This window comes from Mirounga leonina, unplaced genomic scaffold (genome assembly GCF_011800145.1).
Source record: "Mirounga leonina isolate KUSES-001 unplaced genomic scaffold, KU_Mleo_1.0 Mir_169, whole genome shotgun sequence".
Lineage (NCBI taxonomy): Eukaryota > Metazoa > Chordata > Mammalia > Carnivora > Phocidae > Mirounga > Mirounga leonina.
This window is the reverse complement of record NW_023270431.1, coordinates 5,236,775-5,264,578: the sequence shown is the minus strand read 5'-3', so window position 1 is coordinate 5,264,578 and position 27,804 is coordinate 5,236,775. Positions and strand designations below refer to the sequence as shown.

At 35.4% G+C, this 27,804-nt stretch overlaps 1 protein-coding gene across 1 annotated transcript in view; it reads left to right on the top strand.

The window, feature by feature from the left end:
- ROBO1 (roundabout guidance receptor 1) overlaps positions 1-27,804 on the top strand; it is a 405,403-nt gene that overhangs the window by 247,096 nt on the left and 130,503 nt on the right. The window contains exon 3 of the mRNA XM_035015148.1: positions 17,934-18,091. Within this exon, the coding sequence (XP_034871039.1) occupies positions 17,934-18,091 (158 nt within the window). The remainder of the gene's footprint in view (positions 1-17,933; positions 18,092-27,804) is intronic.

The window sequence follows — 27,804 nt, the reverse complement described above, 5'->3', positions numbered from 1 at the left end:
CTAAAACTAATGATGTAATGTATGGGGATTAACATAAGAATAAAAAAATTAAAAAAAAAATCTGAAACATACATTGATTCAGTGATGCCCTGTTAAGTTTCCAATCAAATTACAACTACACTTTCTTGGTATATTAAGTCGTTTCCTTTAAAAAAAAATCACCCAAACCATGAAATTATTTTTTGTACATTTTCCTATTAAACTAAAGTTAGCATTCAGTTGTAAGAGAGCTGTCAGTTTTTATAGCTGTCATGATGACAGAATGAACCATTTATTTTATAAGTAGAGGGCTTATGTCTCTGTGACAGGTAGAGATTATGATGACAGTGTCTTCAACCTAATTTCATGAGCCTGAGAATGAAATTCCTAAGCTTGAAAGGTTTTTAAAACTGAAAGTAAACTAACAGGTATAGTATCAAATTTAAGTGGCTGTTACAGGAATGGGTTTAGTTAATTTCCTCATGTGGTTAATGCTTAATACAGAAATATTACTTAATATATTAATATAATTATCTTCTAAGTGTTGGGTTTCTGGGGCTGACCTACAGGGAAAACTATGAAATAAGCAACCCCTCCCCAGGGAACCACCTTGAGCAAATCTTGTACTTGCCAAGGACTCCCCATGAAAGCCCTAGTTGGAGCTGCTTAGAAATACTCTCAATTCCATCTCAAATAAAAAAAAAAAAAAAATTAATTGAAAAATTTTTGTTATCTCTGGATTCTGTTCTAGTTGTCAGTGGATAACAATAATCTGATTGGAAAGCAATGGACTTTCTTAACCTGTTTGGGTTATTATAACATTAAAGAAATTACTTAACTTCAATGAACTCAGTTTTACCATCTATAAAATGAAGGACACTTGGACTGAAAAGATCTCTTAAGTTCTTGGGGCACCTGGATGACTCAGTCAGTGAAGCAACTGACTCCTAATTTCAGCTCAGGTCATGATCTCAGGTTCATGAGATCGAGCCCTGCATGAGGCTCTGCTTAAGAGTCTCTTCCTCTCCCTCTGCCCCTCACCACACCCCCATACCCCACTTGCACTCTCATTTTAACTAAAAATGCTATTATTCAAAATAATAAACATATAAAATAAGATCATAGAATATAGATTGGGCTGCTTATCTTTTATGCCTCCAAAGTATAAAACTTTAGAACATAGGACTAAATGCTTCTCTGCTGAATTAGACTGAAAATCTATTAAAACGTTTCCTTTACTTTTAAGATGAAGCACAGTTATCTTTTGAAAACCCACATCCATTTGTGACAATATGAATGGATCTTGAGTACATTATGCTAAGGGAGACAAGTCAGAAGACGAAGACAAGTACTGTATGATATTACCTATGTGGAACTGGAAGAAGTCATCCTCTTAAAAAATAGAGTAAAATGATGGTTATCACAGGGTGGGGGTGTAGGGGGATAAAAGTGATCTTGTTTAAGGTTACAAACCAAAATGAGTAGTAAATAAACCATGGTGATTTAATGTACAGTATAATAAATATGGATAACAAATTCTACTATAATTATATAATATAAATTTTGCTGCAATGGCAATCATATTACAATATAGAACAATATAGAAATATATCAAAGTAACATATGGTACACCTTAAATTTACACAATGTTATATGTCAAGTATATTCAATAAAGAATTAAAAAAAAAAAAGAATTCCAAAGAGGAAAAAAAAAAGAAAGAAAGAAAAGAAAATCCACATCCCAGTCAGCTTCTAGTTGCAGTTCCTAACTACAATTAGATGCTTTAACACATAATAATCTCTTATACCCATGTGCTATAAAACTGAAGGGTGCCTGGATGGCTCTGTTGATAGAGCACGTGACTCTTGATCTTGGGGTTGTGAGATCGAGCCCTACATTGGGCATAGAGATGATTTAAAAGAAAAAAAAAGATTTAAAACATTTTACTTCACATTCTAGCCTTAATTGATTAAACTGCTCACACCATCTCTGTGGGTTTTAAATTCCGTTATGTATGGAGTTCCAGCCTTTGAGGTCTAAGGAAAGAGTGGAAATGGTGTTGCCAGGGGGAAATGTGGGAGCCGAAGAGGGTGTGGGAAGGAAGGTAGGCTGAGGATTCTGGGGGGACTAAAGTCTTGCAGGTGGTTTCAGCATTGGCAGAATCATAGATAGAGACTTCATCTTTAAAGGGTTCCCACATAGTAGGAACTCAAGTGTTTGTTTACTGAAATAAAATAAATATGAATAAATAAAAAGGCTGGAGATCAGTGATGTAGGGTTAGTGGATGAAGAGAAAATAGTGTGATTCTGTAAGATCTGTTTGTAGGCATGTATTATCACAGCTCACAGGATGAAGTTATGCGAACATGGTTAGCTAAAAGTTACAGTTCCTCCAGGATGCCTGGCTTACTCAGTCGGTAGTGTATGTACCCCTTGATTTCGGGGATCATGAGTCCAACCCCCATGTTGGGCATAGAGATTATTTAAAAAAGAAATAAAAGTTACAGTTGCTTCAAAATATGTTTACATTTTGATTATAATCTGGAAGATTAAGGTACAGATTTTTTTGATGATAAAGGTGATAAAGTATCACATATTTCAAATTAATTATATTAGAGGCAGGGTTCATGGATTAAAATATTAAGGACAGCTTCAGAGTATGGAGGGCCTATGTTACTTGCTATAAATGTTTTCAGGTTCATTTTCTAGCCATTAGGTTTCCAAAAGAAACCTACCAGAAATGCATTTATTAATTTGGTTTCTTCTGTCTGTATTTTTATTTATTTTGCTAACAACCCTGAATTTATATGACCATGTAATGCCATCTAGGCTATTTTAATTGCCAATCTTGACTTATTGCTAGCTCTTATCCTTGTTAGGAATGTGGTAATATGTTTCTTTCAAGTATTACTTAGATCAATTAATTATGATTGTAGGAACTGTCAATTATTTACACTGCTTGGGAGTAAAATGCATGTCTCTTGCACCACTTATCATGTAATATGGTATTATTTCATATTCTTCCCATATCTAATGACTTTTTCAACATGTCTATGGTCCCCTCCAATCCTAGAACATTGCATAATTACTGGTTGTGGTCTTTCCTTTCCTGGTCATGAATCTGTAAATGCCTTTCCTTTGATTCTTTTGTTTCTAAGCCAAGAGAAATCATGTTATTTTTGTTACCTAAATGTTTCAACAGCATAAATAGTTTGATTAGTAAAGACAGTAAGGATAGTAATCCTTAAAATGTTGTACTTTCAATCAGAAAAAGTTAAACATAGTTGATTTTTCATCATATGAAAACCTTTTATTTTTTTTGAAAGTTAAAGAGGAAATTGGTATGCATAACACAAGCAAAAATGTTCTCTAGTTCTGACCTTGAGAAGACAAAAGAAAAAATAACTTGAGAAATGTGTGATTAAGCAATGCTGCTACATCATTTGTTTCGTGACATCATTACGTTAAGTGATATGTATCTCAGGTTATTATATGTTCACATAAATTTCTTTTTTGAAACAGTGAACTTAAAATGGTTAAACAAACAAAAACAAAATAGAAAGTAGAAATATGATCCAGAGTAAGAGCAACAATGTGTTTTTAATTTCATTATTTCTTGCCTTTTAGTATTTAGGTCAAAGGGGCATTTGATGTTTTGTCATGCCTTTTTTTTTTTTAACTAATAAATAATCCTTTATATGACTTTTTTTTTTTCCCTCATTAAGACCATGGGATTGCTCCATGATTCCTGTAAGTTCAGGACTTCATCTCTGCTAAATCATAGGTCATTGTCAATTAAAAATAATCACGCACTTAAAGTGGGCCCATTATTTACTTTCCCAAAGATATCTATAAAAAGAGTCAAGAAGACATTTTTAGACCTAAGGAATTTTTTTTTTTTAAGATTTTATTTATTTATTTGACAGAGAAAGACAGCAAGAGAGAGAACACAAACAGGGGGAGTGGGAGTGGGAGAAGCAGGCTTCCCTCGGAGCAGGGAGCCCGATGTGGGGCTCAATCCCAGGACCCTGGGATCATGACCTGAGCCGAAGGCAGACACTTAACGACTGAGCCACCCAGTTGCCCCGGAAAAAAATGTTTTATGATTTCTTTAGCAGGAAAATATATTCTTGAATTATTATTTATAAAGTAAATATTCCCATTTTTATAATAAATGTAAATTTCAGGTATGAGAGTATGTTTATGAAATTGAGCTCTTTGAATCCACACAATTAAGGATAGAAACATCAAATTAACTTAGCATCCAGCTTACTATAAAAATCCTGACTACAATGTGAAAAAATACTTATTTTTGTCCATAGGAAGTTATATTGATTTTAGAAATCAAACTTTAATGAGTATTTTAAATTGTAATATCTCTGAGAATGCCTTCCTTTGTCAAAATGAATTATCATTAATTGCAAGTTAGAAGGTTATACACCACGAATATCAACCAGTTTTTGTATGTCCTTCCAAAAGTTGAGAAAGTATACAAACTTAACAATTGATAGCTGAAGTTGTCATTTTTGGTCTGGTTTGTATTGCAACTCATAAAGAAGTGTTGATGTTGACAGGGCACTTGTATGTGTGAAGGAGTCTAGCAAATATTTAGAGAACAGGTTTATCAACATATTTAAAATACTGACAAAAGTTTTATGATACTCAGATTTTATTGGCTAGTTAAAAACTACTTGGTTCAATCAATATAGTAACAACAGTCAGCACTTAGAAAATAAAAAGATTGAAAAACAGTCAAAAAAGCAGAAGTTATAGCTGCTCCTTGTGGAAAAACAAAACCTTGTGCATTTGTTTAATTTATAAGAAACGTTGCTGTTCCAACTGGGGTATATTAAAGAACAGTAAGCCAATGCTTGTCAGCATTGCAGAGGAACTCAGAGGATTCTTTGTTTTTATTTGAGTTCCTTAAAGTTCCTAATGACTTTATAGTTCTTTAAGTTGGTTTAGGATATTTTCAAAGACCAGGCAGCTAACCTGGTTCCGAGAACCATTTGTTCCTCATTATAAGCAGAGGTCTTTCTTAAACTCTCCAGAGGAAGCATTTGGCTCTCTTTACCCATAAGATGGAGTGTGTGTTTGATTCCATTTTGACTATTGATCATTTGAGATTGTACTTTGATCTCTTCGACCTTAGATCATTTATGAACTAATAACAGCATTTAGCTTGTTTTTCTTTAAATTTTACAATCATAAACATGAAACCCAGAAGCATCAGCTCAAATTCATGACAAATTTCATAAACTTCCAAAATTTTCCTCAGAGAAGTTAACTCGTGTTCATTTCTGAGGTCCTATGCATGCTGGGCCTTTAGGGCGTGGTTCCAAGTGGAATAGAGATGAGTTGCTAAATTCTTCAAAGCTGATGACTGGATTAAGTGGGAGTGGGGGCTTTATTTAGGGCACTGGTATTCCAGCCAGAATACCTGCATATTTTAAAAGTGTATGGGGGCATGGTGATTTTGTATTTTCTAAATTCTCACTCCCTCTACGTAGCATTCCTAAAACTGATAATGCCAGAAATGTCCTCACTGTGGAATTCCTTGCCTTTCCTATTTGCCCTTCTTGCACTTTACAAACAGAAAACCATGCTGTTCAGACATCCAGAATCCTTCTGTGGTACACCCACAGAGGTGGAGAAAGCTCCCTGGCAGCAAACACAGGACTAGTGCCACAGTGCCTGATTTCAAAGCTGAGGACTGGGATAGACTGATCAGGAAGGAGCAACAATAAATCTTTCAAGGATAAAAGCGTGTTGCATGAGCATAAAACTGCATAGGAATTAGAATGGGGATGCAAATTCAAAGAGATTTAATAATGAAGAATGTAAAATTCACAACTTAAAACGTGTATTTATGTATTTATGTATATTTCAGTGGACCCTGGTGGGCATCAGCTCATGTGGGTCTTTATGGTTCATTCATCAGATGTCCTTAAAAGAAGCAAGAACAGTTTTCTTTTGAATTTCATGTTTATGATAAGTCAGAAATTTTAAATACTGCAACCACTTAAACTTTCAAATATCAGCTTTGAAGTCTGAGAAGAGGACACGATCTTTTAAATTATTGGAGGGGACGCCAGTCAAAGGGTTTGTGAGGACCAATGAATTGGCCTTCTCAGGTACAGTAAGCTGACAACACGTGGAATGTTTCTTAATATCTAAAAGAGTTATGATCTTATAAAAGGAATTACAAGGCAATCTTTAGCTGTTCTGGACTAGGACCTTTGGGAGGCATCTTTGGCCAGAGTTTCTAATTGCTTCACTGGCTTAGTGCCCTCCTAGCTCTCCAGGACTTGGGTTAGTCTCCTGGACTGTTGACTGCAGGTGTTTTGCACACAGTAAACTCACCTGAGACTTATACTGGGTTCAGGGGAAGAGCCATGGAACATGGACCTTTCCTAGCACAGACTCAACTTCCATTATAAACAGTTTCCATTTCCATTATCTAATGTAAAAATAGGACTGGGGCACCTGGGTGGCTCAGTGGGTTAGGCGTCTGCCTTCAGCTCAGGTTATGATCCCAGGGTCATGGGATCCAGCCCCCCCCATCGGGCTCTCTGCTCAGGAGGGAGCCTGCTTCTCCCTCTCCATCTGCCCTTCCCCCCCTTGTGCTCTCTCTCTCTCTCTCAAATAAATAATAAATAAAATCATAAAAAAATAGGACCACAGACACAAATAACATATAGTAATGATTCATAATTTGAGATCTTTATTTTGATAGAGCATTATTTTTTGAATTATTTTTAGCATGTTCAATATTTTTTCACCCGCTTCTATTACTTCTATAAGCATAAATTTTATATTTCATAAAACACTGAGTGTAATGGGTAAAGCTAGCATTCTGAACAGAAGTTATAAAATGATTTGCTTTTCTACTAATTGAATGTCTAGTAACCTTTAATCAGGGTTTTTTAGCATGACTCCAGTTATCAGCAAAAAGAGGTCTTAAACTTTCCCAAGATGCTGAAGGCTGATTGAACTTTCCCAAGGGCCATATAGTTTGTTAGGAAAGGCAGCTCACACAGCTACACACCTGCATATTTGTTATGTTCCTTGGAGATTGAAAGCTTTGTTAGATACTTGGCATTATTATTCTGAAGCCCCCAGACAGCCTGTGATCGGGAAGATACAAGGAATTAACAGATCTGAAAGTTATTATGTTGAGAAATAGTCACAGTGATTTAGGGCAGATTGTCACCAATTAAAGACTCTTTTTGTTCAGCTGCTGTGTCTCTGTGTGTGCTATTTAGACTTAGTTTTTTCCTATCACTATTCCTTTCAGTTGGGGGGGGGGATGATGTTATAATTGGCAATCTTAATTATGCTGCACAAAGATACATTAGTGAGAATAGTTTTGTGTGTGGGTGAGGATTTTTCTCCCTTGAGACTGTTAACTACTAGACTTTTCTAAAACTCCGTTTTAGAAACTCTTCTCCTGTTTGAGCTGCTGCCATCTTGGGCTTGAGGGTAAAGAAACATCTGGTTTTTTTGTTTTTGTTTTTTATAATCACCTTTGTTTCCCAGCAAACATTTTAATTAGAAAACATTCCAGTCTTTCTCAGGCACTTGAAAAAAAATGTGTCTTTATGAACATAGTTGTCTCAAGATCTAGTCCTACTGTATCCACTAACTCACTGTACAACCCTGAGTCCTTTTAGCTCCGGGTCTTTGAGTCTTGATTCGTAATTGGGGGTGGGGTAGAAAATGGGGGAGTTTGTTCTTAGGCTATATGAAGTTCTGATTTTATAAGCTATAGTAACATAGGCCTATTTTAAGGCATTATTTTAAATGCAAGGGATGAGAAACATCTCCACATTTCACTTCAGTGTGACGGGGAAGACTGGATGTATTTTGAAATGGCACCAAAGTGGAGTTCTCTTATCCACCACCAAGGAGAAAAATTCAGGTCTGAGTATCCCTCTTCTAGAAGGGCAGTCGCATTTTGGGCTAAAAATGCAGGCTTTGGTATCCAACTGAGTCCAGGTCCGAATCCTATATTTAATCACTTACTCGCTGCATACAATATCAGTACAGGAGCTAGGGAAATGTATTTAATCACTCAGATACCAGTTTAACACTAGACCTGAATTCTTCTGCAGGACAGCCCCAGATGGGGAAATGAAACCAGATCCCCTTTTTCTGTTTTGCATATTAAACTTTTGTCTAATGTTTCAACTGAACAAAGCATTCTGTGATGAAGGAAAAAAAGAGAGAGAAAAACCCTGAAATAAGGGCTTTGAAAGCAGAGATCAGCTATGTCTTGTTTATCCTGTTAGTCACCACCTCCAAACACAATGCCTAGTACTTTTATTGAATGAATTAATGAGTGAATCACAAATCCTTGAGAGTTTGGTGACTCAGCATTTTCCCAGGGAACTTTATTATGCTTTAGAGATTTAGTAAACTTCTGACAAATGTGAACTCTTATTATTCTAATTGTGTAATCAACATTTAATATGCTATTGATTCTCTTATACTTAAATGGTAAATTGAGCTTAATTTATGGCAGTCCTGAGAAATAGCCTATTATGTTTTGAGTTGTTTTATTCTGTGAGCAAAATAACCAAATGAGTTTTTACTATGATTTCCTACTAAGTGTGGATATCATCACAACATAGCAGTTATTAATGGTCATATATATCATACATGTACATGCATATATAAATTTGTTTATATATGTCTGTATAATAAAAATATTAGTTTTGTTTCCGATTTCAGTCAGCAGAAATGATACACATCAAGCTAACCTAAAGTTTGTCATCGTAAAAATTGTAATATAGATTAATTGGTCAAGGGATATTATCAGTTAGCAATCCAGATTTGGAATATAGTAGTATAAAGGTCCGAACAGGTAAAAATCAATCCTGTGTTGAATACTAAGGGGCAGAATTTGAAACCATAGTATTTTTTAATCAATAAAACAGTTTTTGTATTATCCCTCTACTCTCGAATTATCACGCACACACACGCACGCACACAGAGGTTTCCTATTCTTCCTATGGAAAGATGTATTTGTATATTGTCTGTGCTCTTACACCTTAAAAATGGCATGTTCAGGGGCACCTGGCTGGCTCAGTCGGTTGAGCATGTGACTCTTGATCTTGGGGTTGTGGGTTCAGGTCTCGCATTAGGTGTAGAGGTTACTTATAAAAAAAAAAAAAGAAGAAGAAGAAGAAGAAGGTAGTGGGAGGGGAAGAATGAAGCGGGGGAAATCGGAGGGGTAGACGAACCATGAGAGACGATGGACTCTGAAAAACAAACAGGGTTCTAGGGGGGAGGGGGGTGGGAGGATGGGTTAGCCTGGTGGTGGGTATTGAGGAGGGCACATTCTGCATGGAGCACTGGGTGTTATGCACAAACAATGAATCATGGAACACTACATCTAAAACTAATGATGTAATGTATGGGGAATAACATAAGAATAAAATAAAAATAAAAATAAAAAAAAAACCAAAATCTTAAATAAAATAAAATAAATAAATAAAAATGGTATGTTCAGTTAGTCAAACCAGAAACCTGGGTCTCATTGTTGATATCTTTATTTCTGTCAACTTCAACCACTCAAGAGGTCATTTTGATTTTTACCTCCACTATACACTTCAGTTCTCCCCTTTGCACCAAATCCAGTGTCATCATAATAGTACCAGACCATCATTTTTCCCTTAATTAGTGCAGTGGTCTGCTAATTGGTCTCTCCACTTCCATTCTTATTTTCCTCTCCACTTCATTCACAGAGTGGCTATAATGAATATTTAAATATGATAATTCCATCATGAGACAGCTCTGCTTAAAACCCGCTGAAGTGCTTCCCATGGGAATGGAAAGAAAAGCTAACCCTTTATCATGGCTGCTGTGTATAGCAAACCTGACCCCTGGCTCCCCGGCCAACCTCATGTTGCATCGCCGCCAACCTGCCCCACCATACAGGGTCTGAGTCTTTTCAAGTGCATTGACTGTACTGAGTTTTTTCTTCAACCTGCATTATTTCTGCCTGCAGTACATTTCCCCAGCATCAGGTTTACTCCTTTTTTAGGCTTCAGCTTAACTGTGACTTCCTCAGGGTTCCCTCACCTCCAGTCTAAATCACGTTCCTCATGTGGCATCCTATCCTGTCCCTTCAAGGCATGTATTACAATTATAGTTGTGTATTTATGTTTGTGTTTATTGGAATATTATCTGTTTGTTCTCCAAGACCTTGAGCATGACGAGTGTAGGACTCAGGCCAGCTTTGGTACCATTTCATATAGAATACCTAGCGCTTCATACTGAATACCTATTGTAAACATTTACAGAATGCCCACTATGTCTTGGGCATTGTTCTGGGCACTGAATATCTAGAGTGATAAAAACAAATTCCTGTTCTCTTGGAGGTGACATTTGAGTGCAAAGAGCCAGACAGTAAATACATAAGCATATTCTTTGATCAAGTACTGTCTCCATGCAGGGCGCTAAATACAAAGTTGGATTTTATCAAAGAAAGAACACATGCCTGTCTTGCCCTAATGGCTCAGATAGCCTCATTCTGTCTGTGTTTTTTTAACCCTGCCAAGCTACTCCTGAGTGTGACTTTGGCTCTGGCACTTAGAGAAGCCCTCATCAATGGCATTCTTTGTCCTCCTTTGCATTTGTACTGGCAGCTGAGAAATTTGGCAATTCCTTACACAGTGACTAACAGTAATACCTCTTTGCAGATGTAATGCACCATATAAGTGGCAAGTCCTGTACAAACACTAAATAATTAGTCTTCATAATAACTCTAACAAGATAGAGTGTAAAACTGTTTTGTATGGAAATAACCGAATCATTGTGAATATACCTATTGAAATCACAGCATAGTGGAAGGATGTGAGTTGTGATTCTGAAAATCTTGACTTCTGGTTTTTTTTTAACTGCTAAAATAAACACGTATACAAACGGTACCATATAAGATGCTGTTTTACAAATGCTGCATTTTCTTCATTCATAAATTAGTTGCATTTATAGTTGAGTTTAAAATATGTGAAATGCAAACATCTAATAAGCTAGAACCTATGATTTTGACAACCTGACTGACTTTGGCAGTGCATTTTTTTATGATACCCCTGATTCAAGTCTGCTGAATATTAACTACTTAAATGTTGATCTGTAGTGATGTAGACCTTCCTCTAGAATACATTGCAGATTTAACTTTAAACTTGTGTTCCCTTTGTCTTGATGACTTAGTGCCATAGGAATAAATGCTAGAGAATATCTTGTATTGTTGTTGGTTCCTGAAGTGAAATAATTAAACCACGAAGCATGGACTGCAGATAGCCATGGGGGCTTTTCATAGAAAGGGTCACTATGGTGTGCGTGTTTCTGCAAAATGAGAACATGGCTTAAGCTTGGACCCAACCTGAAAGTAATTCTAACCATTAAAAGACCAGGAATGGGTGTCCCCATTGCTGTGCCCCAGCAGACAACAGAGGAATGCAACTGTGTTTACATAAGCTCATTCTTCCATCATATGTTGTATAAACAAACAACTTTACTTTTTTTATTCCAGTAAGAGCTTCTTCTGTTCGCAATGTTCTGTATTCGTTGTTAAAGTTGAATGGTGTTTGAAATGCTATATAACTTCTTCAGAATGTATAATTTGTTTTACAAAAATGTACTGTTTAAAAAAAATGTACTGTTTCTGAGGGTACAGCCTAAGAGGTTTGTGAAATCTTCAAAAGCTCCAGTAGTTAAGAAAATAAGTGCTTTTACCAGCATATTTTCTTCCAGAATCTTAACCAAAGCATAATTTAAGTTTTAAAAATAGAGTTGTGTTCTATAAAAAAGCACAAGTAGAAGATGACATAATTATTGAAGAGCATTCATAGATGTATTCAGTGCCAAATTTTAAAGTGAGTATGTATCCTTTAGGAAACTGTTATGATTAAATCCTGACTTTGTGCAGAATTGATGTTTGCTTGCATCATTTAAAAAATCAAATTCCTTAGCTTTAGAAGATGATGGTATAAGGTAGATAATACCTCATGGAATATTATTTTACATGTTATCATTTTAGTTTTCCTCTTTGATGGGTTAAGATATCTTTCTGTAAATTCATCCTTTTTGTTAGAGTGTTTTTAAAAGTTTGGAATTACTCTTTTAAGAAACGTTAGAGCATTTTGGAGTGCCCAGCCAGCTCAGTTGCTAGAGCACAGGACTCTTGATCTCAGGGTTGTGAGTTCAAGTTCCATGTTGGGTATAGAGCTTCCTTAAAAAAATTTAAAAATAATAAATGTTAAAGAGTTTTGAACACATTTGTACCTCAGATAACATGTTGTTCTTCTGGGTAATGCTGTGAGCTTACTAAGTAGGAATGCAAGTAGTTATAAAAGCCTTTGTGATGTACTTTCTTATCTAGCTCCTAAAACATTTATCTTAATATAAAATAACTTGCAATAAAACCCTATTATATTGCCATTTTCTGACAATATGAAGATTAATGTTGTTTCTTGACAGACATCAGCATTTATATAAACTTTATAGGAGGAAAATACCAAAGTTATAGTAGAAATGCCAGGCACAAAATATGTGTTCAATACAGATATGTTAAATGGAAGAATGATACTTATTTTGAAATTAGATAACATTTATTTCAGCATGTAGGTGGGCATTTAGATAGAGAAGTAGCAGTATCATGGAAGTGAGTAATTTCGGATGCCTGGGTGGCTCAGTCCGTTAAGCGTCTGCCTTCAGCTCAGGTCATGATCCCAGGGTCCTGGGATCGAGCCCTGCGTTGGGCTCCCTGCTCAGCGGAGAGCCTGCTTCGCCCTCTGCCTGCAGCCCCCGCTGCTTATGCTGTGTGTGTGTGTGTGTGTGTGTGTCAATTAAATAAATAAAATCTTTAAAAAAAAGTGAGTAATTTATTCTCTACTCAAAAGTAAAGATTAGGTAGGTGATAGGGAATTTTGAAAGCAATTATAACAGGCATGCTCTGACTAAACATCTATATGGTTCTTGTCTTTGAAAATATCCTTCCTCTTTTATTTTTCCTCCAATATACCCTAATTTTAAAGGATTGTTTTGATATATTATTTTCTTTTCCCAGTCAACAGCTTACTACTCTTTGCTGCAAGGCTTAATTGACAAAGTAATCTTTTAAATAGAAAACAAAATCCCAGAACTGCGTATTATTTTCCTCTTTTTTTCCCAAGATACCTACTTCTAATTAAAATGCTTATATTTAATTAAAACACTTATTATCGTACCAGTTTTTTAGTCATTTTATTGTTGTAATAAAAGCAAATTACTGAGAAGAGTTAGCACAACATACTAATCTGAATGATGAGTTCTAATTCTCAACATACCACTGGAAGTTTGAAGTGGCGTCTTCCAAACATGGAAAAATCTGAGAAAACACAAGAATGCAGGAAATATTCAGAGAGTCAGTTGACTGTCAGAAGAAAAAGTTCTCATTCAACTTCTGTTCCAATAGAAAGAGGCTAGATATTAATTATATCGTTGATATCTATGTGGTTAGAATTGTGAACACTGTATTCAGATAAGACCAGATAGGTGGGCAAATTGATAGAGCAGAGTCCTTGGTAGACAAGGACTTGTATTCTAGCACTGCTGCTAAATCATTACAGATTACTTATTCTTAAAATGAAACTAATAAATTCACATTGTCCTAACCTTATCATGGGGACTAAGTTGAGTGGATATTTGGTGTGGTTCCTTACATAGCAAATGTTCAGTAAATGTCGGCCATTGCTAGCATTATTATTTCATTGCTCACATTAACACTGTTATTATTTATGTGACATGCTCCTCTCCTCTCTGAGGAGCCTTAGATTATTTAATTTCTAAAAGAAAAAGTTTGGATCACCCATCTCTTAGGCCCCTAACTGAACCAGAATTCTATGATTCATGAAGCAGAAGGCATTGTGGTTCACAGATGTTCACCACATGATTAGGGAACAAAATTAATTCTAGGAGCGGGCGCCTGGGTGGCTCAGTTGGTTAAGCGACTGCCTTCGGCTCAGGTCATGATCCTGGAGTCCCGGGATCGAGTCCCGCATCGGGCTCCCTGCTCGGCAGGGAGTCTGCTTCTCCCTCTGACCCTCCTCCCTCTCATGCTGTCTCTCATTCTCTCTGTCTCAAATAAATAAATAAAATCTTTAAAAAAAAAATTAATTCTAGGAGCACTTGAGCCTTACCAAAACTGGGTAGTCTTAAGAATGCAGTGCACTGATCTACAATCACTGTCAGGCCTTCTGCAATAATGGAGTGGATTTGTTGGAAATATAACTGATGAGATAGGTAAATGGCATTTTATAGTAAAATGTTAACCTGTTAAGAAAAATGCACTGCACTGGTAATGGGAATAACTCTGTTTTCTTCTGGTCTCTTCCCGACAAATAACTCAAGCTAGTGACAAAGTTTCTTGGGACTCAGTTGCCTCTCTTTATGGGATGGATTAGACGTTGTCAAAAACCAGTGCCTGTTCTATAATTTTATGTTTTATTCAGTTCTAAAATTTCCCAGAGGGTTCTAAAGGAGTGTTATAAATATTAACATCTCCATAATACTTGAAACATTTTCTGTTTAACTTTTTTTTCCTGTTACCCCCCTTTTCTCAACATTACCCAAATAGATTGCAAAGTCAACACTAAATTTTAGAATCCTTTTCTGAAAATATGTTTACCTATTTTGGGAATTATATTGAAATTGGTGTATCACTTTTCAGAAAGACCAATGATTTTATGTTTTGTTTTGTTTAAAAGGATAAATCTTAGTCAAGTATTTTTTTAAACAAAAAAAACTAGGGAGATTCAAAAATTCAATGAAGCTTATGTTTGTGGTTATTGTTTTTTTTTTTTCTAATTTAACAGAATGGAAAAGAGTGGGAAGTGGTTGAGCCAAATTCTGTGTACCAACCTGTGAATATAAAACATTACATAAATGTGGAGGAAATGTAATGTTAGGATGAACAGTGGTTTGTTTAATAACTTTTTAGGTGATATCTACTTGGATACATTATATATATATATATATATATTATTCTTTTTCAAATTGATATCAAATCTTCTTTTCAAAAGTTAGTTCCAGATTTTAGAATTTCATAATATTCACACTGTTTCATAACTATCAAAATATGCATTTTGATTTGTTAGAGAAGGAAAGATTTTTTTTTTTAAGAAAAATGAACTGCATTTGAGAATACTTACGGATGCCATTGGTTTTTCTGCCAAAATGCTGCCAATCATTTGAACTCAATTTTTAATTACTTAAGTATATACATGAGTTAAGAAAATTGGAGGGTTGCCTGGGTGGCTCAGTCGGTGAAGCGTCTGCCTCCAGCTCAGGTCATAATCCTGGAGTCCTGGGATCGCACCACACTATCATATCAGCCCACGTTGGGCTCTCTGCTCAGTAAGGAGCCTGCTTTTCCCTCTCCCCCTCCCCTTCCCCCCGCCCCCCGGCTCTCTTGCTCTCTCTCACGCTCTCTCTCTCTCTCTCAAATAAATAAAATCTTAAAAAAAAAAAACAAAAAAAGAAAATTGGATAATTTAACTAAAAGTTCATGCCATTTTATAATGTGACACATACTATTTTCCCCCAAAAGAAAATGTTCAGGACATGTACAAGGAAGAAAGTTGCTTTTATAGAATAGAGAAAAAAGTCTTCAATTCATAATTCTGCAGGGCTGCCTGTAGCCATAGGCAATACTAGTTTTATGCTTTACAGCTGCAAAAGTAATTGCATGAGCATTATCTAAGCAACAATCTTTAATGGATTACATTTTGTTAGCTTTTCATTCTATACTGTAAAAACCCAAATAACCTAGTAAATGAAAAAAAAAACTTGATTTATCTGACTTAGACTTTTGATATTACTGAAAGACATTTTATTATTCATTGGTTTATTTGAGATACGATCTCAATTTGTAAGTAAGATATAATGTTTCTAAGTTGGTTTTTAAGTTCACCAAGTAGAAAAATTGTACAAATGGTTTATTTTTATTTGAAAAGTATTTTCCTTCTTCGTGTTTCAAGGGTGTTAAAATTTTTCAGAGGTGTTGTCTTAGATTACTAATGTAATCCAGTAAAGGCACATACTGTCTGTTAAGGTCCATTCATTTGCTTTTTCTATAAACCTTATGTTTTATTTGTAGTACATTCTTAATACCTAATTATAATGTAATTTTATAAATAGCAAAAGTCTTCAAAGCCTGTTGTTTTACTTTTTGGTAACAGTAGCTGGAGTTTTCAGTTCAACAAGGTTTACTTTTGTGTCTATGTATTTTATTAATAAATAGTGTACAGTATTAAAATTAGAATTATGATAGTGTGGTGTGATTATATTGACTTTTCTTTTTCCTTTTACCATTCTTGCCTAAGAGGACCAAGTCTCCTCTTCGAAGTCTTATTTTCCAAGTGTTAACATAGTCATGTTGGGCCCAAATTGTCTCAATATGCAGATTAAAAAACGGTCTTGTTTGAGTGGATGTTAAAGCTTACACAGATGTGTGCACATACTTAGTTGGTAGAGGGGAAGGAAAAGTAGAGAATTAGAAGAGAAAAATACAGGATTTTGTAAGCCTGTAAGTTTGTTTGAGGTTCTGAAACCAAAACTTAAGCGTTTCTTTTGAAATAATAGTTTGAGCATAAGTTTTCTACAGTGTAGTACTTCATCCATGAAAGTATTTTTCAGTGTCATTGGACTAGAGAGACACCCATTTCAGTACAAAATTGTTGTACCAAACGTTCAGTTCAATAGATTTCAAAAGGTAAATAACATTTATCACTTCAAATTTGTGCACATAATATACCAATGAACATTTTAAGTACCATCTTAAATAAGATTACAAAAGTTGTTCACATTTTATTACACACGGGGAGAAAATGGAGTGGGAGAAATAATATTTTTCGGTTTTGTAGTGAAGTATGCATCTCCATGCCTGATTTGTAAATGGGGAAAGAGAGGTTATGTTCAAGTAAACAAAGGAGTTGTGATTTAAGACTAACTGATGCTGAAGAATTCATGATTTCTTGATGTTTACCAGAGACAGAGGACAGTTTTGCTGTATGGACTGTTTTTGAAATACAGATGTTGTTTATTTTCCACATTTTATTCCAATAGTTACAAAGTGAATGATACTGCTTGTTTTATAGTATGTTAATATTACATTGGTATCAAGTTGAGGTCATTGTAATAAACTTTTCCTCCTCTAAAATACAGGGTTAATAACATAAATAGGGTTAATAGAATCTCTCACCCTGAATAGGTTTAAGGATTCAGTGAAATAATATTTACCATAAAATAGCTAAAAACAAAAATACAAAAGTTACAAAGTGACCTATTTGGTAACAGTGCTGTTCTCATCCTTGGCTCCTTCTAATGTTTGCTTCACTCAGTGATAATGGAAAAACACAGTATTTTGAACACAGTCGTTTTGCTAATATATCTAAAATTTCTATAGTAAGCATATTTAAATTGTAATGATTTTATGCTTTTATACACTAGTATGAAATATCTTTAAAATAACTCTCAATTGAATGCACGTTTGGAAGTCTATTTTGGTTTGTACGTGTATGTAATTCACTTAATAATAGAAAACATCATCCCAGTGTGTCATGTAAGTCAAAGGAGGGTTCAGTTTTATTCATTAGCATATGGATGGGAAAATGTGGGCAGTAGGCAGGGAAGAAATGCCAAATGCTAACTGTGAGGGCACGAAATAGTAAAATACACTTGTCCACTGGCCCATAGAGAATATCAAATTATCCCTGTTGTGTATGCTTAAGGCCAGATATCTTTATCAAGTTACATATGTCTCTTAAGTAGATATAGATCTTCCAGGGTATACTGGGATGGCTATTACTACTAGTTTATTATTAATAAACATCTCTTTGACTGGAGTTCAGAGATTAGGATTGTATATACCACAATTGAGTATAATGATGTCATCTTGTTCCTGCAGTCCTACGGGATGACTTCAGACAAAATCCTTCTGATGTCATGGTGGCCGTGGGGGAGCCTGCTGTGATGGAATGCCAACCTCCACGAGGCCATCCCGAACCCACCATTTCCTGGAAGAAAGATGGCTCTCCACTGGATGACAAAGATGAAAGAATAACTGTGAGTATTTAATTCAGCAGTGGGGAGCATTTATAGATCTAACGGTATATATCTTCACCAAAGAAAAGAGAAAAGTGAAGTAGGTTTTGTTTTTTTTTTTAATAAAGGGTTACATTATCTCCCATTTTCATTTCTTCTTTTAAAATAAACATCTTTCCATTTTCCCTGCATTGACATGAAAATGAGTGAGGAAAATGCATGTTGCTTAATTTGGAGATTAGAAGAGAAAACTTTAATTTCTACTTTAATGTCTTAGACTTAACACTTCCATGTATGATTTAGTTGTTATTATAATTCAGGGCACATCACATGTCCATATGCTACAGTAAAAAATGTTAAAAATTCGGTAATATGGTTATGTTTCCAAAGGCCTCCCAGGTCACTTCAACATTTGTTTTTGTTTTGTTTTTTTTTTTAATCTCTTTCTCCTTTTCAAATGGCTTTTGTGTTCTGTAGAATTTAATATTCCTGGAAACTGAAATTTCATTCTGAATGATGGTTAATGTTGGATTTATCTCATTCCAAAATAAAATCACATGACTAGATTATTAGATTTCAAATTCCTGCTGTATACAAGTAGAGAAATATGCTATCTGGAGTAAGGATGAATTTTTCTTCTTGACGTCAGTGATTCCATATGACTTCTTTGCCTTTTCTTTGCTTTTTCTGTCTTGTAAGGTATTGACTGATGTACCAAAATAACTGAACTTTCATTGATTCTATGATTGGACAGTATTGCCCTTTATAAATTTCTTTGTTTTGCTCATACTCTGTGTCCATTATGAATTCATTGACCAAGATTTAAAGGTACTCAGGAGAATATGTGTTTAAGGAAAAGTCACTGCTAAACATGTAGAAGAACAAAGTTGTAACACAGACTACATAACCCTAATAAATGTTTGCACTATTTCTGAACAACCAGTTATCAGATTGGCATGAGAATTAAATAGTGAAAATAAAATCGAGAAGCTTATGGTAGGGGCGCCTGGGTGGCTCAGTTGGTTAACAGAAGCTTATGGTAGACGGGTTTTAGGGAACTTGAAGAAAAAAAATCAAGCATTTTTTCTGCACTGATCTGAATTAGAATGAGTCTCTCAAAGGGTTTTTATAATTCTAGCAACTGGGGTGAGAATAACCTGGCTGTACTTTTAAGAGGTGCTGGAAAGTCACATGGCAAAGTGAACTGTATGGGAAACACTGGTTTGGGGAAGCGAAGTAGAGAGCACAGGGGACAGAGACTATAGGAACAAATACTTCTCTTATTGGTGATGACAGATTCCTTTTAGATTTATGTACAATTAAGATAATATCTTTGCCTTAAAAACATATTTTAAGTCATCTACTGACCACTATCTGTAATTTCCATTTCCCTGCCTGAGTGATTCAAACACATTGAAACCATTATTACCCATTTCCTCCTTCAGATCTTTCCTGATTAATTACCTATTTGTGTTTAATACAAATTAATGCTAAAATTCTCAACATTGGAGGTGCAGCATTAAGCAGAAATTAGTGAGTGCCCTTCTGAAGTTTATATTCTGTGAGTAAACAGGTAAAACCAAAATAGATAGTATAATATACAATATGCTAGACTATAATCAGTCCTATAAAAAATACTAAAGGGGTAGACAGATTAATTAAGATAGGGATAGTATTTCAGGTTTAAATAGGATGACCAGAGAATGCTTCCCATAAAGACCTGAAAAAATTGAAGGAGGAAACTACACAAATAACTGGAAAAGTAAGCAGATAAAGCAGTAAGTTTAAAGACCCTGACATGGGGCCTACCTAACACATTTTTTTCAAAGAGCAAAGTGGTCGGGGGGTTGAGCAAAGGGGAGATTGGTAGGAGATAATATTGGGGGAATAAGTAGCCAGACTGTAGGAATATATATATATATATATATTCTTTTTTTTTTTTAACTATGAGACCTTATGGATTTTGTGAATAGTTTGGCTTTTCCCCTTGAGTGAGGTGGAAAACATCAGAGGTTTCTCAGCAGAATCCTCTGCTGTGTTGAGAACACACTGAAGGATAATAATGATTAAGCAGAGAGACTTAATCATTGTTGGGAAATCAAAGTTGGGAGCTTTTGCAATAATCTAGGCAAGATGAAATGGTGGTTTGGATCAGTGTGCTAGGAGGGGAACTAGTGAGGAGTGGTTAAAGCCTGGATCTGCTGTGAAGCAATAGCCAACAGAATTTGCTAACAGATTGGATGTGGCTTATAAATAAAGAGAAGAGTCAAGGCTTACCTTAATTGATTGGTCTGTGCAATTGAAAATATTGAGATGCCATTAATTGCAGAAAGAGAGGATTTGGGGTTGGAAGTATCAGCAGCTCAGTTTTGGACATTGTAATTTTGAAATTCTTATTAGATATCCAAGTATAAATGTCAAATAGGCAGTTGGAAACATGAATCAGAAATTCAGAGTTGAGGTTGAGCCTGCAGAAAAAAATGAGTTGTGGTAGACATAGCAAGTACTCATTACTATGCAATCCTCCCCTCCTTCTGGGCAGATGAAAGACTCTGCTTCCCAGTTTCCTTGCTGTTGGGCAGACCAATTTGACTGGTTCAGCTTCATGGGCTGTGAGTGGAAATTAAATAAATTAAATACTAGAGAGTGGGCCTCCAGCACTTTCTTTCTTTGCCATGTGGCAAACGAGGACACGTGTTCCAAGTAGTGCAGCTACAGTATGGACACTCAAAGAACCTGGGTCCCTAAGTTATGGGTACCAAAACTTTCCACCCTACACTTCTGTCTTTCCATGATGGACACATCGAATGAGTGAGCAATCTTTGTTGTACTGAGTCACGGAGCATTTCTTACCACAGACTAATGTAGCTTATCCTGATGAATATGGGAATCATCATCATGTCCATATTATTTAAAAACAGGAGACTGAAATCACCAAGGGAGTGATTATATGTAGAAAGGAAAAGAGGTCCAATGTTTAACCCTCAGGGAGAAGAGGCAGAAAGAGCAGTGGAGACTGGGAGTGAGGAGTGAGAAAAGAGGGAAAGCAGAGGGCAGCCAAGCAAAGACAGTGTTTTAAGGAGGTGGCAAAAACTGAGTCAGTTGCAGCTGGTTCATCACATAATAGAAGGATTGAGAAGTGACCATTGAATTGAACAAGTTGGTGGTCATTCACTGATGACCTTCAGAAGAGCATTGTCCGTGGAATAGAGGGGTTGAAACCTCACTGACCTGGTTCAGGAGAGTTTGGAAAGATTGAAATCAGACAGAGTATGAACAATTCTTTTCATGTTGTATCTAATATAGAAGATACAAAATAAAGGTGATTGTAGTCTCACATTTTGAAAGGTCAGACGTACTCTTAAATACATGTGTATCCGTGCATTTTCTGTGATATTCACAGTTTAAAAATGCTATGGTAAATTTGATTTTTTATAAATCTCAGAACTTCCTATTGTATCAAATATTGAATTTGAAGAGATGTCATGGTTTATGCCATAATGTTTAATTTATTATTGGGTCTTCATATATCCTTTGCTGCCCAGAGGCTGCTATCCCATGAATACAGGGCACCGTTTCTCCTACACATTAGTAGGTTAGAGTCAATATAAGAACCACCTGCAATCAGGAATCAAACAATTTAAAGTTGCAATAACCTATCTATGACTATGAAAAAATGCCAAGATGTTAACGTATAAATAATTTTAAAATCATTTAAATGCTGCCAAAATGATGATCCACGATAATGTTCCATATGCTAGGAAGTTGTAACATCTGAAACTTTTACTATTTCTAAGACCATCTGTGTGTTTTGGATAAATTATGGCTGTTAAACTGATAAAACACTAGAGGTAAAAAAAAAAAAATTATACAGACAGGGAGATGAATAGATTAAAATCAGCAGTTTGGGTTCAAAATTACTGTTCTTATTTAGATCATATTGTTTTTGTTTTTGTTTTCCTTTAGGCGAGACTAAAATTGAGTAATTAAAACAAAAATTTCAAACAGAAACAGAATGTCTGATGTTTTTTCCAGTTCTTTTTGTCCCCCCAAACTGAAAGTAGACTCTTAAAAGATATTGGTTATTAGATATTTTATATGATTCTTCTTTTCTAAGCTTTGTTTTCAAATAATTGTTTTCATTTCTGTTTTTAATGTACTTTGCCAAATGTGTTGGGTACAGATGAACAGGAGATTAAAGCACATAATATCTTTATGAAAGGCAAGTAAAGATTGCACAGTTATTGCTACAGTTTGGTTATAGGAAATTCTAGAGTTCTTTAATGTGGTGGCTTTCTTTGTTGAAAATGTAAAGTACAACCCTCCCAGCTGTGAGAACAAAGACACGCCCTACCAAAAGGGGCAAATATGTAATTGAATTGTAGCTGCACCTGTATTTTTGATGTTCTTAAGTCATTTCTTTTTACATTGACCTGGATTCTGAGCCAAATTTTAGATCTATGATGATTATAAACCAGCAATATATAAATAGCATTTTCTTATTTTCCTACCTGACAGGAGAATCTTTTAGAACTCTTTTGGCACTGATTTCTTAGAATAATTTGAAGGAGGACTTAGATGATGTTTAGTCTTTCTTCCTTTCTTTTATTTTTTTTCTAGACATGAGTATTTATACTTAGAGTTAGAAATAGAAGTAGTTTAACTGGCGGCTGGATTAAACAGATTTACTTCATATGCCTGAGAATTAGTCATAACCATTATTATTAATAAATGAAATTTTCTCATAGAGATGAATCAGAGGGCCGAAACTTTTTTTTTTTTTTTTTTTGGTGATGTAGAACATTTGGCTATGCCTTACAAAAAGTGATATATTTATTTTATTTCATTATATTTTGGAAATATTGTACTTAAATTCACAATTGTTTTGTAAATGTGAAAAATTGATGTTAAAAAATAGGAAAAAAATATTGAGCACCTGCCATGTCCCAGATACTCTATATTATCTCATTTTATTTTATTTTATTTTATTTTTTTTTGACAGAGAGAGACACAGCGAGAGAGGGAACACAAGCAGGGGGAGTGGGAGAGGGAGAAGCAGGCCTCCCGCCGAGCAGGGAGCCCAATGCAGGGCTCCATCCCAGGACCCCGGGATCATGACCTGGGCCGAAGACAGTTGCTTAATGACTGAGCCACCCAGGCACCCCTCTATATTATCTCATTTAATTCCCTTGAAAACTCAATGAATAAGCTTTTTTTTTTGCTCCCCCCCCCCCTCCCTGGCACACTTAATATCCTGGAAAACAATGATGATGATAGTAAACACTTACTATATAGCGCTTGCTATGTGTCAGGCCCTATTCTTTATATATGTTGACCCTTTTAATCTTGACAACAACCTTGTCAGATAAATACTAAAATTTCGCTAATGCAGCAATTAACTCTGAATTGGCTGGGGAACAATTATGAGAGCATCTGTCTTTTGCTCACTAATAACATTTTCTATAGGGTCCTATAGATTTCGCTACATATATAATGACTCTGATTTGCTATCAATGTAGATTTTAACTTAGAATGGTAGTAACCTTTAGCTTCTGCTGTAAAATATTACCTTTAGGGGGTGCCTGTTTGGCTTTGAAGAACACGCAATTGTTGATCTCGGGGTTGTGAGTTCGAGCCCCATGTTGGGTGCAGAGATTACTTAGAATCTTTGAAAAAAATGTTATAAAACATTATCTTTATAAGGGTCTGGAGAGGTGGTTCACTCAGTGAAGGTTATGGTGGTGTTGAAACTAGGATTGGTACGTTTAAGAATTGGTCCATGGGCACATGGGTGGCTCAGTCAATTGAAGCGGCCAACTCTTGATTTCGGCTCAGGTCATGATCTCAGGGTTGTGGGATCGAGCCCCATGTCAGGCTCAGTACTCAGTGTGGAGTCGGCTTTAGATTCTCTCTCCCTCTCCTGCCACCGCCCTCCTCCCCCACTGTCCCTCATAGGTGCTCTCTTTCTCTGGGCTCTAGAAATCCTACCTCAAAAAGTATGAGGATGATAAATAACTGTTTACCCTTTGACATTTAGGGAAAGAAGGATTTATATTAAAAAGGATATTATGAATCAGTAAATTATTCAATTGAATGTGTTTTATAATTAACTGTCCAAATTGTAGATTAGCCAGGTTCAAATATAGTCAGCTATACATACTTCAAAGCTTATTGCTGAAAAACTAAACAATTACAAGAAATTATATGATGAATAGGAAATTGAGTTAAAAAAATACTGTTGATGTAGTGGCTTGGCAATTTTGTATAGATACAGTAAAGTATAATAAAAACTAATACCGTTAACAGTACAATGTAAATTGTGAGATCTACCTGGACTCAATTCTAAAATATCAGAGTTAGTTTCTTCATAATAACCTTTGGCTGTCATTTATCTTGAATGATTTCATTTTACTAGTTAAAAGAAAAGCTTAAAAGACATTCATCTTTTCATGGTTGAAATTCTTAGCTTTTGAGCTAAAATTAACAGATGAATAAAACTTGCTTTTTCCATTCTCTTTGTATGTGGCTTTGTGACATAAACATTTTTTAATGACTTGTGTTATTCTTTGCAATAAGCTCTGCCTTGAATTTTTAATTTTTCTTCTTGTTCTCTATGCTATAGTAGCATGCTATAAATATTCTGTGTATCTTAAAGGTTTTTTTTACTTAACTGAAAAAAATAATTTAGGTGATGGAGAAATAGTTTCATTATAAATTGTTTCCGTCAAAGCCACAGTCAGACTTGAAACCATTTTATTGTCAATTTCATCTATCACATAACTATAGTAAGACTTTTTTCATTCTTCTTTGAAAAATGTAGAAAAAATTTACAGCATCAATGTATTTTAACATGATGAACAAGTGTATTAATAAGTTTTTCTTAAGGTGATTTAGATGGGATGGCCAGCCATGCTGGCTTGCTGGGGACTGTCCTGTCATTTGGGTTAAAAATCCCTAGTCCTGGGAAAAGCAGGACAGTTGGTCACCCTAAGCCTAGATTGTTTAAAGGAATTGATTTATAGATGAATGAAAAATCACATTCATACAAGGTATGTAAAAAATAGTTACAAAGCAAATAGAAGGGTCTTAACCTACGTCATTTCTTTCATAAACCAGTTAAGGATTTGAAAATCATGAATGAAGTTAGGAGAAAAAGTCAGTTATACATTGAAAAAATTATTTAGCCCTTCCCAATCCCATGCTGGAGAGGTACGGTTATTAGAATGTAGTATATCATCAGTTCTTTTTTTAGTCCTTTTCTGCTTCCTGTGTGTCTTGGTAGGTTTCTTTGATTTCCCTCGTTGGTGTGATATTTTGGTGAAAAGCAGCTGACTCACATCCCATCCAAATCCCCAGTGTCCTCCAGATCCTTCACGAATTTGGCATTCAGCCTCTCCTTGCCAATTACTTCCTTTCCCCCTAATTCCCACATGTCTCCTTCTTAAGCCATCTGCTCCCTCCTCCCTTCCTCCGATTAGTGCTTTCCTCCAGTCTTCCGATTTCTTTTATTGTTCTATGTCTGCTTGTTTCCTTTTCCCCTCTCCTCCCCTAGAAGAAATCAGCAGACTTAATGCAGCTGATGTCATTGAGCCCCCTTTCCCTGAGAAGTTAAATTTGTGTTCCTGCAAAATAAATACGTAGTTCTATTGTGTGGAGGTCAGAGGAAACTGGTATAGTCAACTAGATTTCTTTTTCCTGTCCATCTTACATAGAGAGTCATGCATATTACATATTTTATATTTTTTAAATATAAAAGAGTTATTCATGGTTTAAATCTGAGTTACATCAGTATAAATCTATAATATGAACCGTGGTACTGAAGAAGGAAGAAATGAGTTCAAAAGTAAATTTATGGACTATCCTACTGTCTTAATTTTCACATGTAATAATTGAAACAGTGGATTAGTAGAATAAAACATGGTCTTCAGTATTATAAGACCATATTATAACTTCGGGTTTCAACATGTATTAAATGCATGACCTTACAAACATTTGATCTCTATAAATGTCATTGTTTCCACCTGTGACGTGAATTGTCTAATAATACCTATGTTGGTTCATTGGTGGTGTTGTGGGAATCCAGTGAGAAAATACATGTCAAATGTCATTGTAAATGGTGACACACTCCCTCTCTCTATATTAGTAACGAACGTTCTGGTTATTACTGTTGTTGGTATATGTACCTGAACGCTGGAGATACTTAGTTATCAAAAACTCCACAGAAAAGGAAAATCAGGAACTGTCTGGACCATAGCAGCTTTAACTTTCTGAATAAACAAACAAAAAATATAAATATATATGAAAAGAGATCTAGCATTTATGTCTCATCTGAATTTCTATGTCTATCTGATTCAACACTCTGAGGAAATCCCATTTTCTACAGAGTCACCAAGAGTATTCAGTTTAGGTGAGTATTATGAGTAAAGAATTTAGACGAATACTGATATTAAGAAACAAATTTGAGGCCTCTGTACATCTTTATTGTGAAATGCAGTGACCAACAGGGGATTCCACAAGAGAATTTAAGCCCCTAATGCTCTAAGGCATTCACTATGTGTAACAAATCGACTTTTCTTCCGTGCATCTAGTTATGTACAATTCTCAGGGGAATTGAGAAATGCCATGATTCAGATGAGGTATGCCGATTGAGCAAGGCTGGTTTATCTTCCCAAGGAACATCCTGAATCTTTCCCAAAACTTGTAATTCTATTTAAATAGTTATACATTTACTCATGTATGGACACTGAAACTAGAGAAAAGAAAGCCAAGTGTTTCAGACCCACTTGTGAAGTCTAAGTACTCTTACGAAAGAATTGTAATAAACGAAGACATTCTCAGTTCTAGCATTCAAATTAGTTTAGATGACAGTATAATTATAAACATAAGTCTGGTGAGCCTGTAGTTATTGCTCTAGTTTTTCATTATATATGTGTTAGAGATGAATTTAGAACCTTGGATACCAAGGGCTTGAAGGAACAGATGATAAAAGTCTTTGCATATGATCTTCCCTCTGCCTGGAATGTCCTGACCCTTATATCCTCTTTGTCTAACTCACTCATTTTTCAGGTTCTAACTTAAAGACAACTTCTACAGACAAGTCTTCTGCAAAACCCCACTCTGCTCATCCACACTAGATTTATCACTCTGCTATCCTGACCTATGCCTTTTACTAAGTACTTTTCTTTTAATCTGTTAGAAATCATTATTTGTAAATTACTCCTCTAATATACATAAGATACTTGAAGGCCAGCTGTATTCCCTAGGTCTGTCTTATGGTAGGAGCTCAAAATACATTTCTTGGGAAAATATTAAGTGAATGAAATATAAATAAGACTAATGTTTTCTAGCACACCTAGAACTCAAAGTTTGCTCACTTGAACATACTTGATTTTACGTCCCTACATACTTTATGTATTTATTGTTTTATTCCCCTATAAAATGGAAAGGAGGTATCATCTACACTATTTCTTTTTTTCTAAAGCATGGTTTCCATTAGATTAACAGTATGCGAAGGAAGAGATACTATACAAGTTAGTTCTGTGAGTAACTATATTTCTAAGTGTGACTTACAGATACTCACAGAATTTTACAGATAGAGCTGACTTGAGAGATTGTGAATAGGCAAACTACTTTATTTTTAAGAAGAAAGGGGAAGCCAGGGGATGTGATTTGCCCTGAGTCTCTTAATGAATCTGTGTTGTGAGTCAGGAGTAAGAGCCAGACATCTCCACACC